Consider the following 15,053-nt stretch of genomic DNA (forward strand, 5'->3'; position numbering starts at 1 on the left):
ACTACACTACACTGCTGATTACACCTCACTACACTCTCACTACACTGCTGATTACACTACACTACACTACTGATTACACCTCACTACACTCTCACTACACTACTGATTACACCTCACTACACTCTCACTACACTGCTGATTACACCTCACTACACTCTCACTACACTGCTGATCACACCTCACTACACTACTGATCACACCTCACTACACTCTCACTACACTACTGATTACACCTCACTACACTCTCACTACACTACTGATTACACCTCACTACACTCTCACTACACTACTGATTACACCTCACTACACTGCTCATTACATCTCACTACACTCTCACTACACTGCTGATTACACCTCACTACACTACACTGCTGATTACACCTCACTACACTGCTGATTACACCTCACTACACTACACTATTGATCACACCTCACTACACTACACTGCTGATTACATCTCACTACACTACACTACTGATTACACCTCACTACACTCTCACTACACTACTGATCACACCTCACTACACTACACTACTGATTACACCTCACTACACTGCTGATTACACCTCACTACACTCTCACTACACTGCTGATTACACCTCACTACACTCTCACTACACCTCACTACACTCTCACTACACTATTGATCACACCTCACTACACTCTCACTACACTGCTTATTACACCTCACTACACTCTCACTACACTGCTGATCACACCTCACTACACTACTGATCACACCTCACTACACTCTCACTACACTACTGATCACACCTCACTACACTCTCACTACACTACTGATCACACCTCACTACACTCTCACTACACTACTGATCTCACTACACTACACTACTGATTACACCTCACTACACTGCTGATTACACCTCACTACACCTCACTACACTCTCACTACACTACTGATTACACCTCACTACACTCTCACTACACTACTGATTACACCTCACTACACTCTCACTACACTACTGATTACACCTCACTACACTCTCACTACACTGCTGATTACACCTCACTACACTACACTGCACTGCTGATTACACCTCACTACACTCTCACTACACTGCTGATTACACCTCACTACACTCTCACTACACTGCTGATCACACCTCACTACACTACTGATCACACCTCACTACACTCTCACTACACTACTGATTACACCTCACTACACTCTCACTACACTACTGATCACACCTCACTACACTCTCACTACACTACTGATTACACCTCACTACGCTCTCACTACACTACTGATCTCACTACACTACACTACTGATTACACCTCACTACACTGCTGATTACACCTCACTACACTCTCACTACACTGCTGATTACACCTCACTACACTACACTGCTGATTACACCTCACTACACTGCTGATTACACCTCACTACACCTCACTACACTCTCACTACACTACTGATTACACCTCACTACACTCTCACTACACTACTGATTACACCTCACTACACTCTCACTACACTGCTGATTACACCTCACTACACTACACTGCACTGCTGATTACACCTCACTACACTCTCACTACACTGCTGATTACACCTCACTACACTCTCACTACACTGCTGATCACACCTCACTACACTACTGATCACACCTCACTACACTCTCACTGCACTACTGATTACACCTCACTACACTCTCACTACACTACTGATCACACCTCACTACACTCTCACTACACTACTGATTACACCTCACTACGCTCTCACTACACTACTGATCTCACTACACTACACTACTGATTACACCTCACTACACTGCTGATTACACCTCACTACACTACACTGCTGATTACACCTCACTACACTACACTATTGATCACACCTCACTACACTACACTGCTGATTACATCTCACTACACTACACTACTGATTACACCTCACTACACTCTCACTACACTACTGATCACACCTCACTACACTACACTACTGATTACACCTCACTACACTGCTGATTACACCTCACTACACTCTCACTACACTGCTGATTACACCTCACTACACTCTCACTACACCTCACTACACTCTCACTACACTATTGATCACACCTCACTACACTCTCACTACACTGCTTATTACACCTCACTACACTCTCACTACACTGCTGATCACACCTCACTACACTACTGATCACACCTCACTACACTCTCACTACACTACTGATCACACCTCACTACACTCTCACTACACTACTGATCACACCTCACTACACTCTCACTACACTACTGATTACACCTCACTACGCTCTCACTACACTACTGATCTCACTACACTACACTACTGATTACACCTCACTACACTGCTGATTACACCTCACTACACTCTCACTACACTGCTGATTACACCTCACTACACTACACTGCTGATTACACCTCACTACACTGCTGATTACACCTCACTACACTACACTATTGATCACACCTCACTACACTACACTGCTGATTACATCTCACTACACTACACTACTGATTACACCTCACTACACTCTCACTACACTACTGATCACACCTCACTACACTACACTACTGATTACACCTCACTACACTGCTGATTACACCTCACTACACTCTCACTACACTGCTGATTACACCTCACTACACTGCTTATTACACCTCACTACACTACACTATTGATCACACCTCACTACACTACACTGCTGATTACATCTCACTACACTACACTACTGCTTACACCTCACTACACTCTCACTACACTACTGATCACACCTCACTACACTACACTACTGATTACACCTCACTACACTGCTGATTACACCTCACTACACTCTCACTACACTGCTGATTACACCTCACTACACTCTCACTACACTGCTGATTACACCTCACTACACTCTCACTACACTATTGATCACACCTCACTACACTCTCACTACACTGCTTATTACACCTCACTACACTCTCGCTACACTGCTGATTACACCTCACTACACTCTCACTACACTGCTGATTACACCTCACTACACTGCTGATTACACCTCACTACACTCTCACTACACTGCTGATCACACCTCACTACACTACTGATTACACCTCACTACACTCACTACACTACTGATTACACCTCACTACACTCTCACTACACTACTGATTACACCTCACTACACTACTGATCACACCTCACTACACTACACTGCTGATTACACCTCACTACACTCTCACTACACTATTGATCACACCTCACTACACTCTGACTACACTGCTTATTACACCACACTACACTCTCACTACACTGCTGATTACACCTCACTACAATCTCACTACACTGCTGATTACACCTCACTACACTCTCACTACACTGCTGATTACACCTCACTACACTGCTTATTACACCTCACTACACTACACTATTGATCACACCTCACTACACTACACTGCTGATTACATCTCACTACACTACACTACTGATTACACCTCACTACACTCTCACTACACTACTGATCACACCTCACTACACTACACTACACTACTGATTACACCTCACTACACTGCTGATTACACCTCACTACACTCTCACTACACTGCTGATTACACCTCACTACACTCTCACTACACTACTGATTACACCTCACTACACTACTGATTACACCTCACTACACTGATTACACCTCACTACACTACTGATCACACCTCACTACACTACACTGCTGATTACACCTCACTACACTCTCACTACACTACTGATTACACCTCACTACACTACTGATTAGACCTCACTACACTGCTGATTACACCTCACTACACTCTCACTACACTGCTGATTACACCTCACTACACTCTCACTACACTGCTGATTTACACCTCACTACACTCTCACTACACTGCTGATTACACCTCACTACACTCTCACTACACTATTGATCACACCTCACTACACTCTCACTACACTGCTTATTACACCTCACTACACTACACTATTGATCACACCTCACTACACTACACTACTGATTACACCTCACTACACTCTCACTACACTGCTGATTACACCTCACTACACTACACTGCTGATTACACCTCACTACACTGCTGATTACACCTCACTACACCTCACTACACTCTCACTACACTACTGATTACACCTCACTACACTCTCACTACACTACTGATTACACCTCACTACACTCTCACTACACTGCTGATTACACCTCACTACACTACACTGCACTGCTGATTACACCTCACTACACTCTCACTACACTGCTGATTACACCTCACTACACTCTCACTACACTGCTGATCACACCTCACTACACTACTGATCACACCTCACTACACTCTCACTGCACTACTGATTACACCTCACTACACTCTCACTACACTACTGATCACACCTCACTACACTCTCACTACACTACTGATTACACCTCACTACGCTCTCACTACACTACTGATCTCACTACACTACACTACTGATTACACCTCACTACACTGCTGATTACACCTCACTACACTACACTGCTGATTACACCTCACTACACTACACTATTGATCACACCTCACTACACTACACTGCTGATTACATCTCACTACACTACACTACTGATTACACCTCACTACACTCTCACTACACTACTGATCACACCTCACTACACTACACTACTGATTACACCTCACTACACTGCTGATTACACCTCACTACACTCTCACTACACTGCTGATTACACCTCACTACACTCTCACTACACCTCACTACACTCTCACTACACTATTGATCACACCTCACTACACTCTCACTACACTGCTTATTACACCTCACTACACTCTCACTACACTGCTGATCACACCTCACTACACTACTGATCACACCTCACTACACTCTCACTACACTACTGATCACACCTCACTACACTCTCACTACACTACTGATCACACCTCACTACACTCTCACTACACTACTGATTACACCTCACTACGCTCTCACTACACTACTGATCTCACTACACTACACTACTGATTACACCTCACTACACTGCTGATTACACCTCACTACACTCTCACTACACTGCTGATTACACCTCACTACACTACACTGCTGATTACACCTCACTACACTGCTGATTACACCTCACTACACTACACTATTGATCACACCTCACTACACTACACTGCTGATTACATCTCACTACACTACACTACTGATTACACCTCACTACACTCTCACTACACTACTGATCACACCTCACTACACTACACTACTGATTACACCTCACTACACTGCTGATTACACCTCACTACACTCTCACTACACTGCTGATTACACCTCACTACACTCTCACTACACTGCTGATTACACCTCACTACACTCTCACTACACTATTGATCACACCTCACTACACTCTCACTACACTGCTTATTACACCTCACTACACTCTCGCTACACTGCTGATTACACCTCACTACACTCTCACTACACTGCTGATTACACCTCACTACACTGCTGATTACACCTCACTACACTCTCACTACACTGCTGATCACACCTCACTACACTACTGATTACACCTCACTACACTCACTACACTACTGATTACACCTCACTACACTCTCACTACACTACTGATTACACCTCACTACACTACTGATCACACCTCACTACACTACACTGCTGATTACACCTCACTACACTCTCACTACACTATTGATCACACCTCACTACACTCTGACTACACTGCTTATTACACCACACTACACTCTCACTACACTGCTGATTACACCTCACTACAATCTCACTACACTGCTGATTACACCTCACTACACTCTCACTACACTGCTGATTACACCTCACTACACTGCTTATTACACCTCACTACACTACACTATTGATCACACCTCACTACACTACACTGCTGATTACATCTCACTACACTACACTACTGATTACACCTCACTACACTCTCACTACACTACTGATCACACCTCACTACACTACACTACACTACTGATTACACCTCACTACACTGCTGATTACACCTCACTACACTCTCACTACACTGCTGATTACACCTCACTACACTCTCACTACACTACTGATTACACCTCACTACACTACTGATTACACCTCACTACACTGATTACACCTCACTACACTACTGATCACACCTCACTACACTACACTGCTGATTACACCTCACTACACTCTCACTACACTACTGATTACACCTCACTACACTACTGATTAGACCTCACTACACTGCTGATTACACCTCACTACACTCTCACTACACTGCTGATTACACCTCACTACACTCTCACTACACTGCTGATTTACACCTCACTACACTCTCACTACACTGCTGATTACACCTCACTACACTCTCACTACACTATTGATCACACCTCACTACACTCTCACTACACTGCTTATTACACCTCACTACACTACACTATTGATCACACCTCACTACATTACACTGCTGATTACACCTCACTACACTGCTGATTACACCTCACTACACTCTCACTACACTGCTGATTACACCTCACTACACTCTCACTACACTGCACTGCTGATTACACCTCACTACACTCTCACTGCACTGCTGATTACACCTCACTACACTCTCACTACACTGCTGATTACACCTCACTACACTCTCACTACACTGCTGATTACACCTCACTACACTCTCACTACACTGCTGATTACACCTCACTACACTCTCACAAAACTCACTTTACACAGCCCTATCTCTCTCTACTACTGCCGGAAGCACTGTGAGGCGATTGCAGAGAGAAACTATACTATGAACAGCGGGTTTTCTGGTGCCAAGCTGTGATTGGTCAGTGAGTTCTTCACTGACCAATCACAGCGATCGCTGGGGCAGGACCACTGTGATTGGTCCCTGGCCCGCACATAGTGTTTGTCTGCCCACAATGTTAGCAGACGTCACTACTGTGTCGCCGCGATTGTCACCGCAGCGACACTGTAAGTGCAGGACGTAAGTTTACGCCCAGTTGCGGGAAGTATTCCGCTGCCAGAATGTAAACTTACGCCCTGGAGTGGGAAGGGGTTAAAAGGTTGCTAAGATTGTTCAGGTGGAAGGACAGTAAAGCAAAGTGTAACATTTAAAGTGTGACATTAATCCTATTAAGCTGTAGTTTTGAAGTTTACAATGTTTTAGAGAAATGATTTTCTAATGAATTATTGTGATAAATATAAATAATATATTTATGCGCTTGTAGATTCCCCATCGTCCACCAGCAGTAACCATGCAAGCTCTACAGCGCCTGATATAAAACAAAAGTCACCAGAGACCACCAAGAATGGAAGTCTTCATCAAGATTACATTGTGGATGTTCTCCCTAAGAAGCCTCACCTAGACATCCCTCTGATGGGAGATACTACACCCCAGAAATGTGTCTTACAAGTCACTGGGATGACGTGTGCCTCTTGTGTCTCCAATATTGAGAGGAACCTGAAGAAGAAAGATGGTACCTACATCGTAAAATAAAGAATTACATTTGATGAGCAAATCAAAATGCTAAATTCTAACACAATCACACAATAACGATGAGCAGAAAAAGTCATGAACACATCCAGAAGCGTAACTTGAAGCTTCTGGGCCCCAATGCAAAACCTGTAAAAGGGCCCCCAACTATAATGCTTTATTAATAGTACTGGGCTCCCTATATGGAGAAGAGAGGCCTTATGGGCCCCCTAAGGCTCCTGGGCCCGGGTGCAACCACATCCCCTGCATCCTCTATAGTTACGCCAGTGAACACATCCATCACATCAACACTTCATACACTTTATTCCACTTCAAGCCAGGCTAACATTATTTGGATAATTGCGGTATCTTATATGTATAATAAACTCCTTCCAAATTGTCCCTTCCTAAAGCCCATTGCAATGGTAATACTGATTTAAGAGCAAAAACTTGGATTAAGAGCCTTGCTTTCAATGGGGCTGCTGCTTCTGCCTGCGGCCCCATTGAAAGCAATGGCCTGCCGTCAATCCCTGCAGTGATTGTTAGGGGAAGGGCTTTAAATATAAGCCCTTCCCTGAAAAATCTTCCTTAACTGTAGTAAAAAATATATACTCACCTGTCCGCCGCTGCCGGGGCTCAGGCGTGTCTAGCCGCCGTTTGTTCCCCCTGCATTTTTGATCCCGTCTTCTGAAAATCTTCAGAGCAGTGCAGGGAGAAGAAGCGGCCTGAGCCCTGGCAGACAGGTGGGTATGTATTTTTTTTTTTTTTTTTTTTTTACTACAGCTAGGAATGATTTTCAGGGAAGGGCTTGTATTTAAAGCTCTTCCCTGAAAATCACTGCCGGGGTGCCGGCTTCCTATTACTTTCAATGGGGCAACGCCATTCACATTGAAATCAGTGGGAGAGTTTCGTGATCCAGGAAGGATTAATGGCTTTTCCATTCATTTCAATGGGGAAAATTGATTTGACTTACGAGTGGCTTGGGTTATGAGATCCGTCACGGAACAAATTAAACTGTTAACCCAAGGCACTACTGTATAAGTTAGCCACTGAAAGTAATTGATAGTGTCACACTTATCATATCACATGGAGCTCGAAGTGTGATTAAGGTTACTAAAAAGTTGGGTTTCCACAAAATACTTGATGCATTGCTTACCATTGCTGGCGAGACAGCAGACACACTCTTCATATAGCAGCCACAATGCCATTGGGATCAGAAGATTTTTTGGGGCACCATCTTTGTTTTTGAGATGTCATGATATAGTTGTGTGGCTTATCAGAAATTGGTTCACACTACCCTTAACATGTTGAACCCATCACATAATGAGATCTACAAGTTTACAATGCAAAGAGAAACGCTATCAAAACTATATAAATAAAATAATCTATAATATCGAAGCTGTTATGGACATCATGTCTAAATAATAAATAATTGCTCATTCTTGACACTGAATGATGAATTATATACATTAAAAACCTCTGAGATTCTGCACAAATTATATGCCTTGTTAAATAACCATTAACATAGCAGTGGTTCTGTTAACATAGGAGTGGTTCTTGTAGCCTACAAGTAGGACAACTACCCTGGCAAGAGCGACCCCACTTCTCAGTTGATAATCCTGACACCCACTATTGAGCCCCAAGAAATGAATATATCGGCCACCATACTTCATAACCTGCTGCATTTCCACACTCAATATATGTTTCATTCAGGGGATATCTTGGCACTGAGCCGTTCTTGCTATAATATGCAGTGCTGACACCCTATAGATGGGCTGGTGGCAAGTGGTAGGATTAGAATAGGGACAGGTATATTGAAATGAAGGATCCACTGCTTCTCTGACTACGGTGTAGTTTTCTCTCTAGGAGTCTCTTCTGGAGGTGGTTCTCCTATTTGCAAATATGAGCCCACCCACAATTAGTATAAAGTACTTATTGTTTTGTGAAATTGTGCCTATGTTAATGAATATTTAATGATGCATAGAATTCGTTTGCAATTATTTATGATTTATTTTTTTCTAGTTGTGATTTATTTTGCATTTACTTCCATAAATTATATCAATTTTATGTAGAATTTATTCATTTAGTGTCCCTTTACAGGTATTATTTCCGTGCTTGTTGCACTGATGGCTGGTAAAGCAGAGGTCAAATATGTAGCAGACCAGATTGAGCCAACTGAAATTGCACAGCTTATTGAAAACCTGGGCTTTGGAGCTGTTGTTCTAGAAGATTGCACAGCTACCCATGGCAGTGTTGAGCTTGTTGTGAGTATATAAGTGTAATCTGGTCACCTTATACTTCTTACTCTGCATTGGCCAGACAAGAAGTGGTCAGGTATAGTTTAAGGTGCATTTACACCACAAAGATGATCGCTCAAAAGATGGCTTTTGAGCGATCATCTTGCATAAAACTACTACTTGGTACTACGAAGTAGTAGAGTGTGAGCCGCTGGGAGCTGTAATCAGGGAACAGACCTCCCACTGTTCCCTGATTACTTTCACTTTGCTTTTTCACAGCTGTCAGCCCTGCCAACAGAACAATCAGCTGTTATCAGCTCTCCCCTGGCAGAACACAGCATGCGGTCCTGCTTATCAGCTGTTATGACGAACTATGGTTTTCAGGCAGAACTAAAATTTATCGTTCACCCGAACAGTGAAATATGGGCATAGTTACACACAACAATTATCACTCAAAAGATGGCTTTTGATCGATAATTGTTGTGTCTAATTGGGCCTTTAGACGGAATACATCGGAGGATTGTTATTTATTTTAAAGCGCCGTTAATTCCTTGGTGCTATCCATATGAGGACAGGGGTTTGATTACATTAGAGAATATGACAGGGAAAATAAACCTCTACTAAACGACTAACAAATTGATGCAGAGGGGAAGAGGACCTTTCCCACGAGGGCTTATAGGGAAGGAGAAGGAGACAGTAGATGAGGGTAGAAGGTGCTCATGATGTGGTGGTAGCAGGGTCACTGTAGGTTGTAGACTTTTTTGAAGAGGTGGGTTTTCGGGTTTTTTTTAATCTTTCCGTCTTGGTGGAGTGTGAGATGTCATGGGTAGCAATTCCAGAGTATGGGTTATACATAGAAGAAATCTTGAAAACTATTATATGAGGAGCTCACTAGGGAAGAGTAGAGGAGGAGATCTTGCTAGGACCAGACATTACGCGTGGGGAGGTTTCCGGACATTAGGTCAGAGATATATTGAGGGGACAGCTTGTGAGCAGCCTTGTACAATATTGATAATATCTTGAATTGGATTCACTGGACAATGGGTAGTCAGTGAAGGGATTGGCAGAGGGGAGAGACAGGTGAATAATGGAAGGAGAGTAGCTGGGTAGCAGAGTTGAGGATGGATTGGAGAAACACAAGAGTGTGAGATGGAAGGCCGCAAGGAAAGGATGTTGAAGTAGTCTAGACAGGAAGTGATGAGGGCATGCACTACCATTTTTGTTGACTTGGAGTTGAGGAAAGGTCACATCCAAGAGATGTTTTTGAGCTGGAAGCAGCAGAAGGTGGTGAGGGCTTGTATGTGCAGTTTGAAGGAAAGGACAGAGTCAAATGTTACAGCGAGACAGTGGACTTTGTGGAACTGGTGAAAGTATGAAGGCATTGATTGTGATACGTCTGATGGGGGTGTTGAGTGAGATGGGGGGAAAAAGAAACATTCAGTTTTTCCCATGTTGACTTTAAGAAAGCAGGAAGAGAAGGAGCATATGACCTATAGACATTCTGGGATTCTGGATAGAAGAGAGGTAGCATCTGGGCCAGAGAAGTAGATTTGGATGCCAATGGCATAACGGTTGTACTGAAAGTCATGGTATTCTATGAGCTGTTCTAGGCTATAGTACAGCTAGCCATATACAGGCCTTCTTGAGATGATCAAAATAGTGTTCCAATATTTTTCACTATTGGAAAATTGCTTGCTATAGAGACTTTTATTGGAAATCTGAAATGATGGGAATTACTGTTCACATTATTTTTAAGTGTTTAGACACCTTCAGCTATTTTGAGACGTGAAGATATATACTAGGGTCATCTAACCTTTCCCCAGACACCTACTTGAGTTCCTAGACAATAACATCTGTAGATGCACCTAGTTTTAGGCAATACTGCTGTACATGTTTGCAGCTTTGTTGCCTAAGGACATTTTCATTCAACTAGTTTCATAGTTTGAAGTGCATTACTCTCTGCATTTATGTTTTTATGTCTTGGTTGTCTATAGATTACAGGAATGACATGTGCTTCATGTGTTCACAATATTGAGTCACGACTGATGAGGACTCCAGGTATTCTACAAGCCTCTGTAGCTCTTGCCACCTGCAAAGCCCAAGTCAAGTTTGATCCTGAAATGGTTGGTCCACGAGACATCATACAAGTCATAGAGGTAAAGTGAATGGAATAATTTGTAGAAAAATAGTGCAATATTAGTATTTCAATAAGCATTACATTGGCTTAAAAGTATCAAAAAATAATCACTAGTGGTAGTAGCAGTTTGGGGAGCAATGTATTGGGTAATTCAAACCTAGACAGCGCCACTACCAGCTGTTTCTTCTGGAGGTTGGAGGAATCGTGAGCGGAAAAGTGTTTGCTTTCTTTGGGGGATTTATACATATGGAAGCTCTGAAGTGGAAATCTTTTATCCTTACTATTTCCTTATTCATAGTTAAATGTATTATATATATGACTGGTCAATATTTTGAGTATCCAAGGTGGCTATTCGGAGCTCAAATCTAATAGGACCATAGAAAAATCTGATGGCAGCTTACAAGTTGGACTGTTGGTCACCTTGCTGTGTTTCATGTGACACACCTTATGTTTCTTTAACAGGGGATTGGTTTTCACGCTTCTTTACCTAAAAGAGATCCATCAGCTCACAACCTGGACCATAAAGAAGAAATAAGACAGTAAGTATGTAAATATGGGATCATTGCTAGAGCCCTGTGTGGAGCAGAAATGCAGTCCTAAGCTTTCGCTCACGATCTGAAGGTTGCAAGTTTAATTTCCGCACGGTTCAGGTAGCTGGCTCTAGGTTGACTTTCGAGGTCGGTAAAATGAGTACCCAGCTTGGTGGGGGATAATAAATAAATTACTTAAAAGCTGTGCAGAATAAGTTGGCGCTTTACAAATAACAAGATTTATTTACTACTGAATAGTCAAAGAGTTCTGACCAGTTAATAACTATTATTACATAATTGGAAATACAACAGTAGAAGGAAGTTGCATAAAGGTCGTCTGCTAAATAAGCAGACGACCTTCATGCAACACATTTTGTAGTATCCCTTGTACTAGTTGGGTTTATGAGATAAAATATATAAAGATGGGGAACGCTGGGCTTCACTTTACTATTAAAGTTAAATTACACTGGTAATTATGTCACTAAATGTCTTTGAACGTCTACACTGGAATCTCCTGAAGGTATATAAAAGAGGTGTGCTTCCATTTTCCAAAGTTTTACTTATTTTAACATGTAAAGGAGAAGGTTGGGGGGGGGGGGGGGGGGGGGTTAAAAGAGATGGAAACTTATGGCTGTTCCATGTTAATGAAGCAGTTGCTGAATAAAGCCTATTCTATGCTTATTAAATAGTAATTTGCCATGTATTTTGAATCCCAGGTGGAGAAAGTCCTTCCTGTTCAGCCTTATATTTGGGATCCCCGTCATCTGCATCATGGTCTACATGTTAATCGCCCACAATAAACACCATGGACCGTCGGCAATGGACAGAAACATCTTCCCTGGTTTATCTATAATGAACCTCCTTTTCTTTATACTTTGCACCTTAGTCCAGGTTTGCACAGTGCTTGTTTATGAGATATTACTGAAGACATTTAACCTATGGTATAATCTAATGTCTGAAGTGTTATAAATTGGATGCAGAGTGATGTTTTTTTACAACATCTCTGAAAGCCAGGATTTTTGAAAACAAAATGTGACCTGAAATTTAGCAATTTAGCATTAATTTATACTTGGGGTTCACTAAAAGTTGTATGTGACTAGAAAACCGTGCCATATAAGTTATGAAAAAAAAACTTTATATCCTTCAAAGTATAACTTAGGGTGAAGTCACACGAATGTATATCGGCTTGGTTTTTACGCCGAGCCAATATACGTTGTCCTCGTGTGCAGGGGGGGAGGATGGAAGAACCAGGAGCAGGAACTGAGCTCCCGCCCCCCTCTCTGCCCCTCTGCACTATTTGCAATGGGAAGAGGCAGGGCAGGGGCGGGGTTAAGTTCCGAGAATTAGCCCCACCCCTGTCCCACCTCTCCCCATTGCAAATAGTGCAGAGGGGCGGAGAGGAGGCAGAGAGGGGGGTGGGAGGTCAGTTCCTGCTCCTGGCTCTTCCAGCCAACCCCCCCCCCCTGCACACGAGGACAACGTATATTGGCTCGGCGTGAAAACCGAGCCGATATACGTTCATGTGGCTTCACCCTAAAGTTTTTAAGTTTTGGTTAGTGGGGTCCAAGTGCTGAGACCCACACTAATTACTAAAACCCTGTTATTGTGAGTGATGACTACATAGACATCCTATGGAATCCATACACTGCTCCGAGCAGTGATGGAAACAGCCAAGTGGGCACAGTGCTCAGGTGATAGCATCTGTCCACTCATTATAGCAACCAGTGGAGGTCTCAGCACCCGGACACCACCTGTTACGTCCGAGTGGGACGCAAAACACTTCATCCGGATTAGGCGTCCTAAAAATACAAATATACACACCACATACTATAACGTAGCTATGTAGGGGTCACCGGCCATATGTATTCGGCGAAAAGCAGAGCACTCTCCCTAGTTGGGAAACAAGGATACATTATTACAATAAATGCTAATATATGCCGTACAGATGTTACACAGGCACACAGCGAACCAGATGGGAAGTGACTGCTGTTTCTAATAACATTGAATAAAGGTATTGAGAACAATAAAAGTCTGACATATGCCAGTCAGATGGATGTCACATGATTTTGGCGCACATCTAGTTCATTATAGGCTATGGGTATGTTTGGTATAGGTCCCAGGAGCATTTTTTGCTGTTTGCTCTGAACATACACATTACAAGTAGTGCTAACCTAGTTTGAAGGTCCATTTACACAGGACGGATGTCGGGCAAACGATGCCCGACACTCATCCCTGTGTTTCCTCGCTCCTACACGGGAGCTAGAAGAGCTGTCTCACTCACGGAGCTGCCAGCAGGGGGCGGGGCAGTGCAGGAAATTTCTCTCCTCTTGCTCCCCAGCCCCTTTCTATTGAGATAACACAGCGGCCGTTCACTACTGAATGGCCGCTGTTTAAACTGAACAATGAGCTTCATCGCTGATCTTTTATGCTGCATAAATGATGGACGATCAGCTCATCGTTCAGTTTAAACAGCGGCCGTTCAATAGTGAATGGCCGCTGTGTTATCTCAATGGAGGGGAGCGAGAGGAGAGAAATCTCCTGCACTGCCCCGCCCCCCTGCTGGCCGCTCCGTGAGCAGCACAGCTCTGCTAGCTCCCATGCAGGAGCGAGGAAACACAGGGATGAGTGTTGGGCATTGTTTGCCCAACATTCGTCCTGTGTAAATGG

At 43.1% G+C, this 15,053-nt stretch overlaps 1 protein-coding gene across 3 annotated transcripts in view; it reads left to right on the top strand.

The window, feature by feature from the left end:
- ATP7B (ATPase copper transporting beta) overlaps positions 1-15,053 on the top strand; it is a 98,180-nt gene that overhangs the window by 56,782 nt on the left and 26,345 nt on the right. For all 3 annotated transcript variants that reach the window (XR_010787192.1, XM_066583661.1, XM_066583669.1), the window contains 5 exons: positions 7,238-7,486; positions 9,583-9,746; positions 11,714-11,875; positions 12,319-12,395; positions 13,103-13,277. Coding sequence is in view for 2 of the 3 variants with exons in the window: in XM_066583661.1 (XP_066439758.1) it covers positions 7,238-7,486; positions 9,583-9,746; positions 11,714-11,875; positions 12,319-12,395; positions 13,103-13,277 (827 nt within the window). In the remaining variant the exon portion in view is untranslated. The remainder of the gene's footprint in view (positions 1-7,237; positions 7,487-9,582; positions 9,747-11,713; positions 11,876-12,318; positions 12,396-13,102; positions 13,278-15,053) is intronic.

Source organism: Eleutherodactylus coqui, chromosome 1, assembly GCF_035609145.1.
Source record: "Eleutherodactylus coqui strain aEleCoq1 chromosome 1, aEleCoq1.hap1, whole genome shotgun sequence".
Taxonomy (NCBI): domain Eukaryota; kingdom Metazoa; phylum Chordata; class Amphibia; order Anura; family Eleutherodactylidae; genus Eleutherodactylus; species Eleutherodactylus coqui.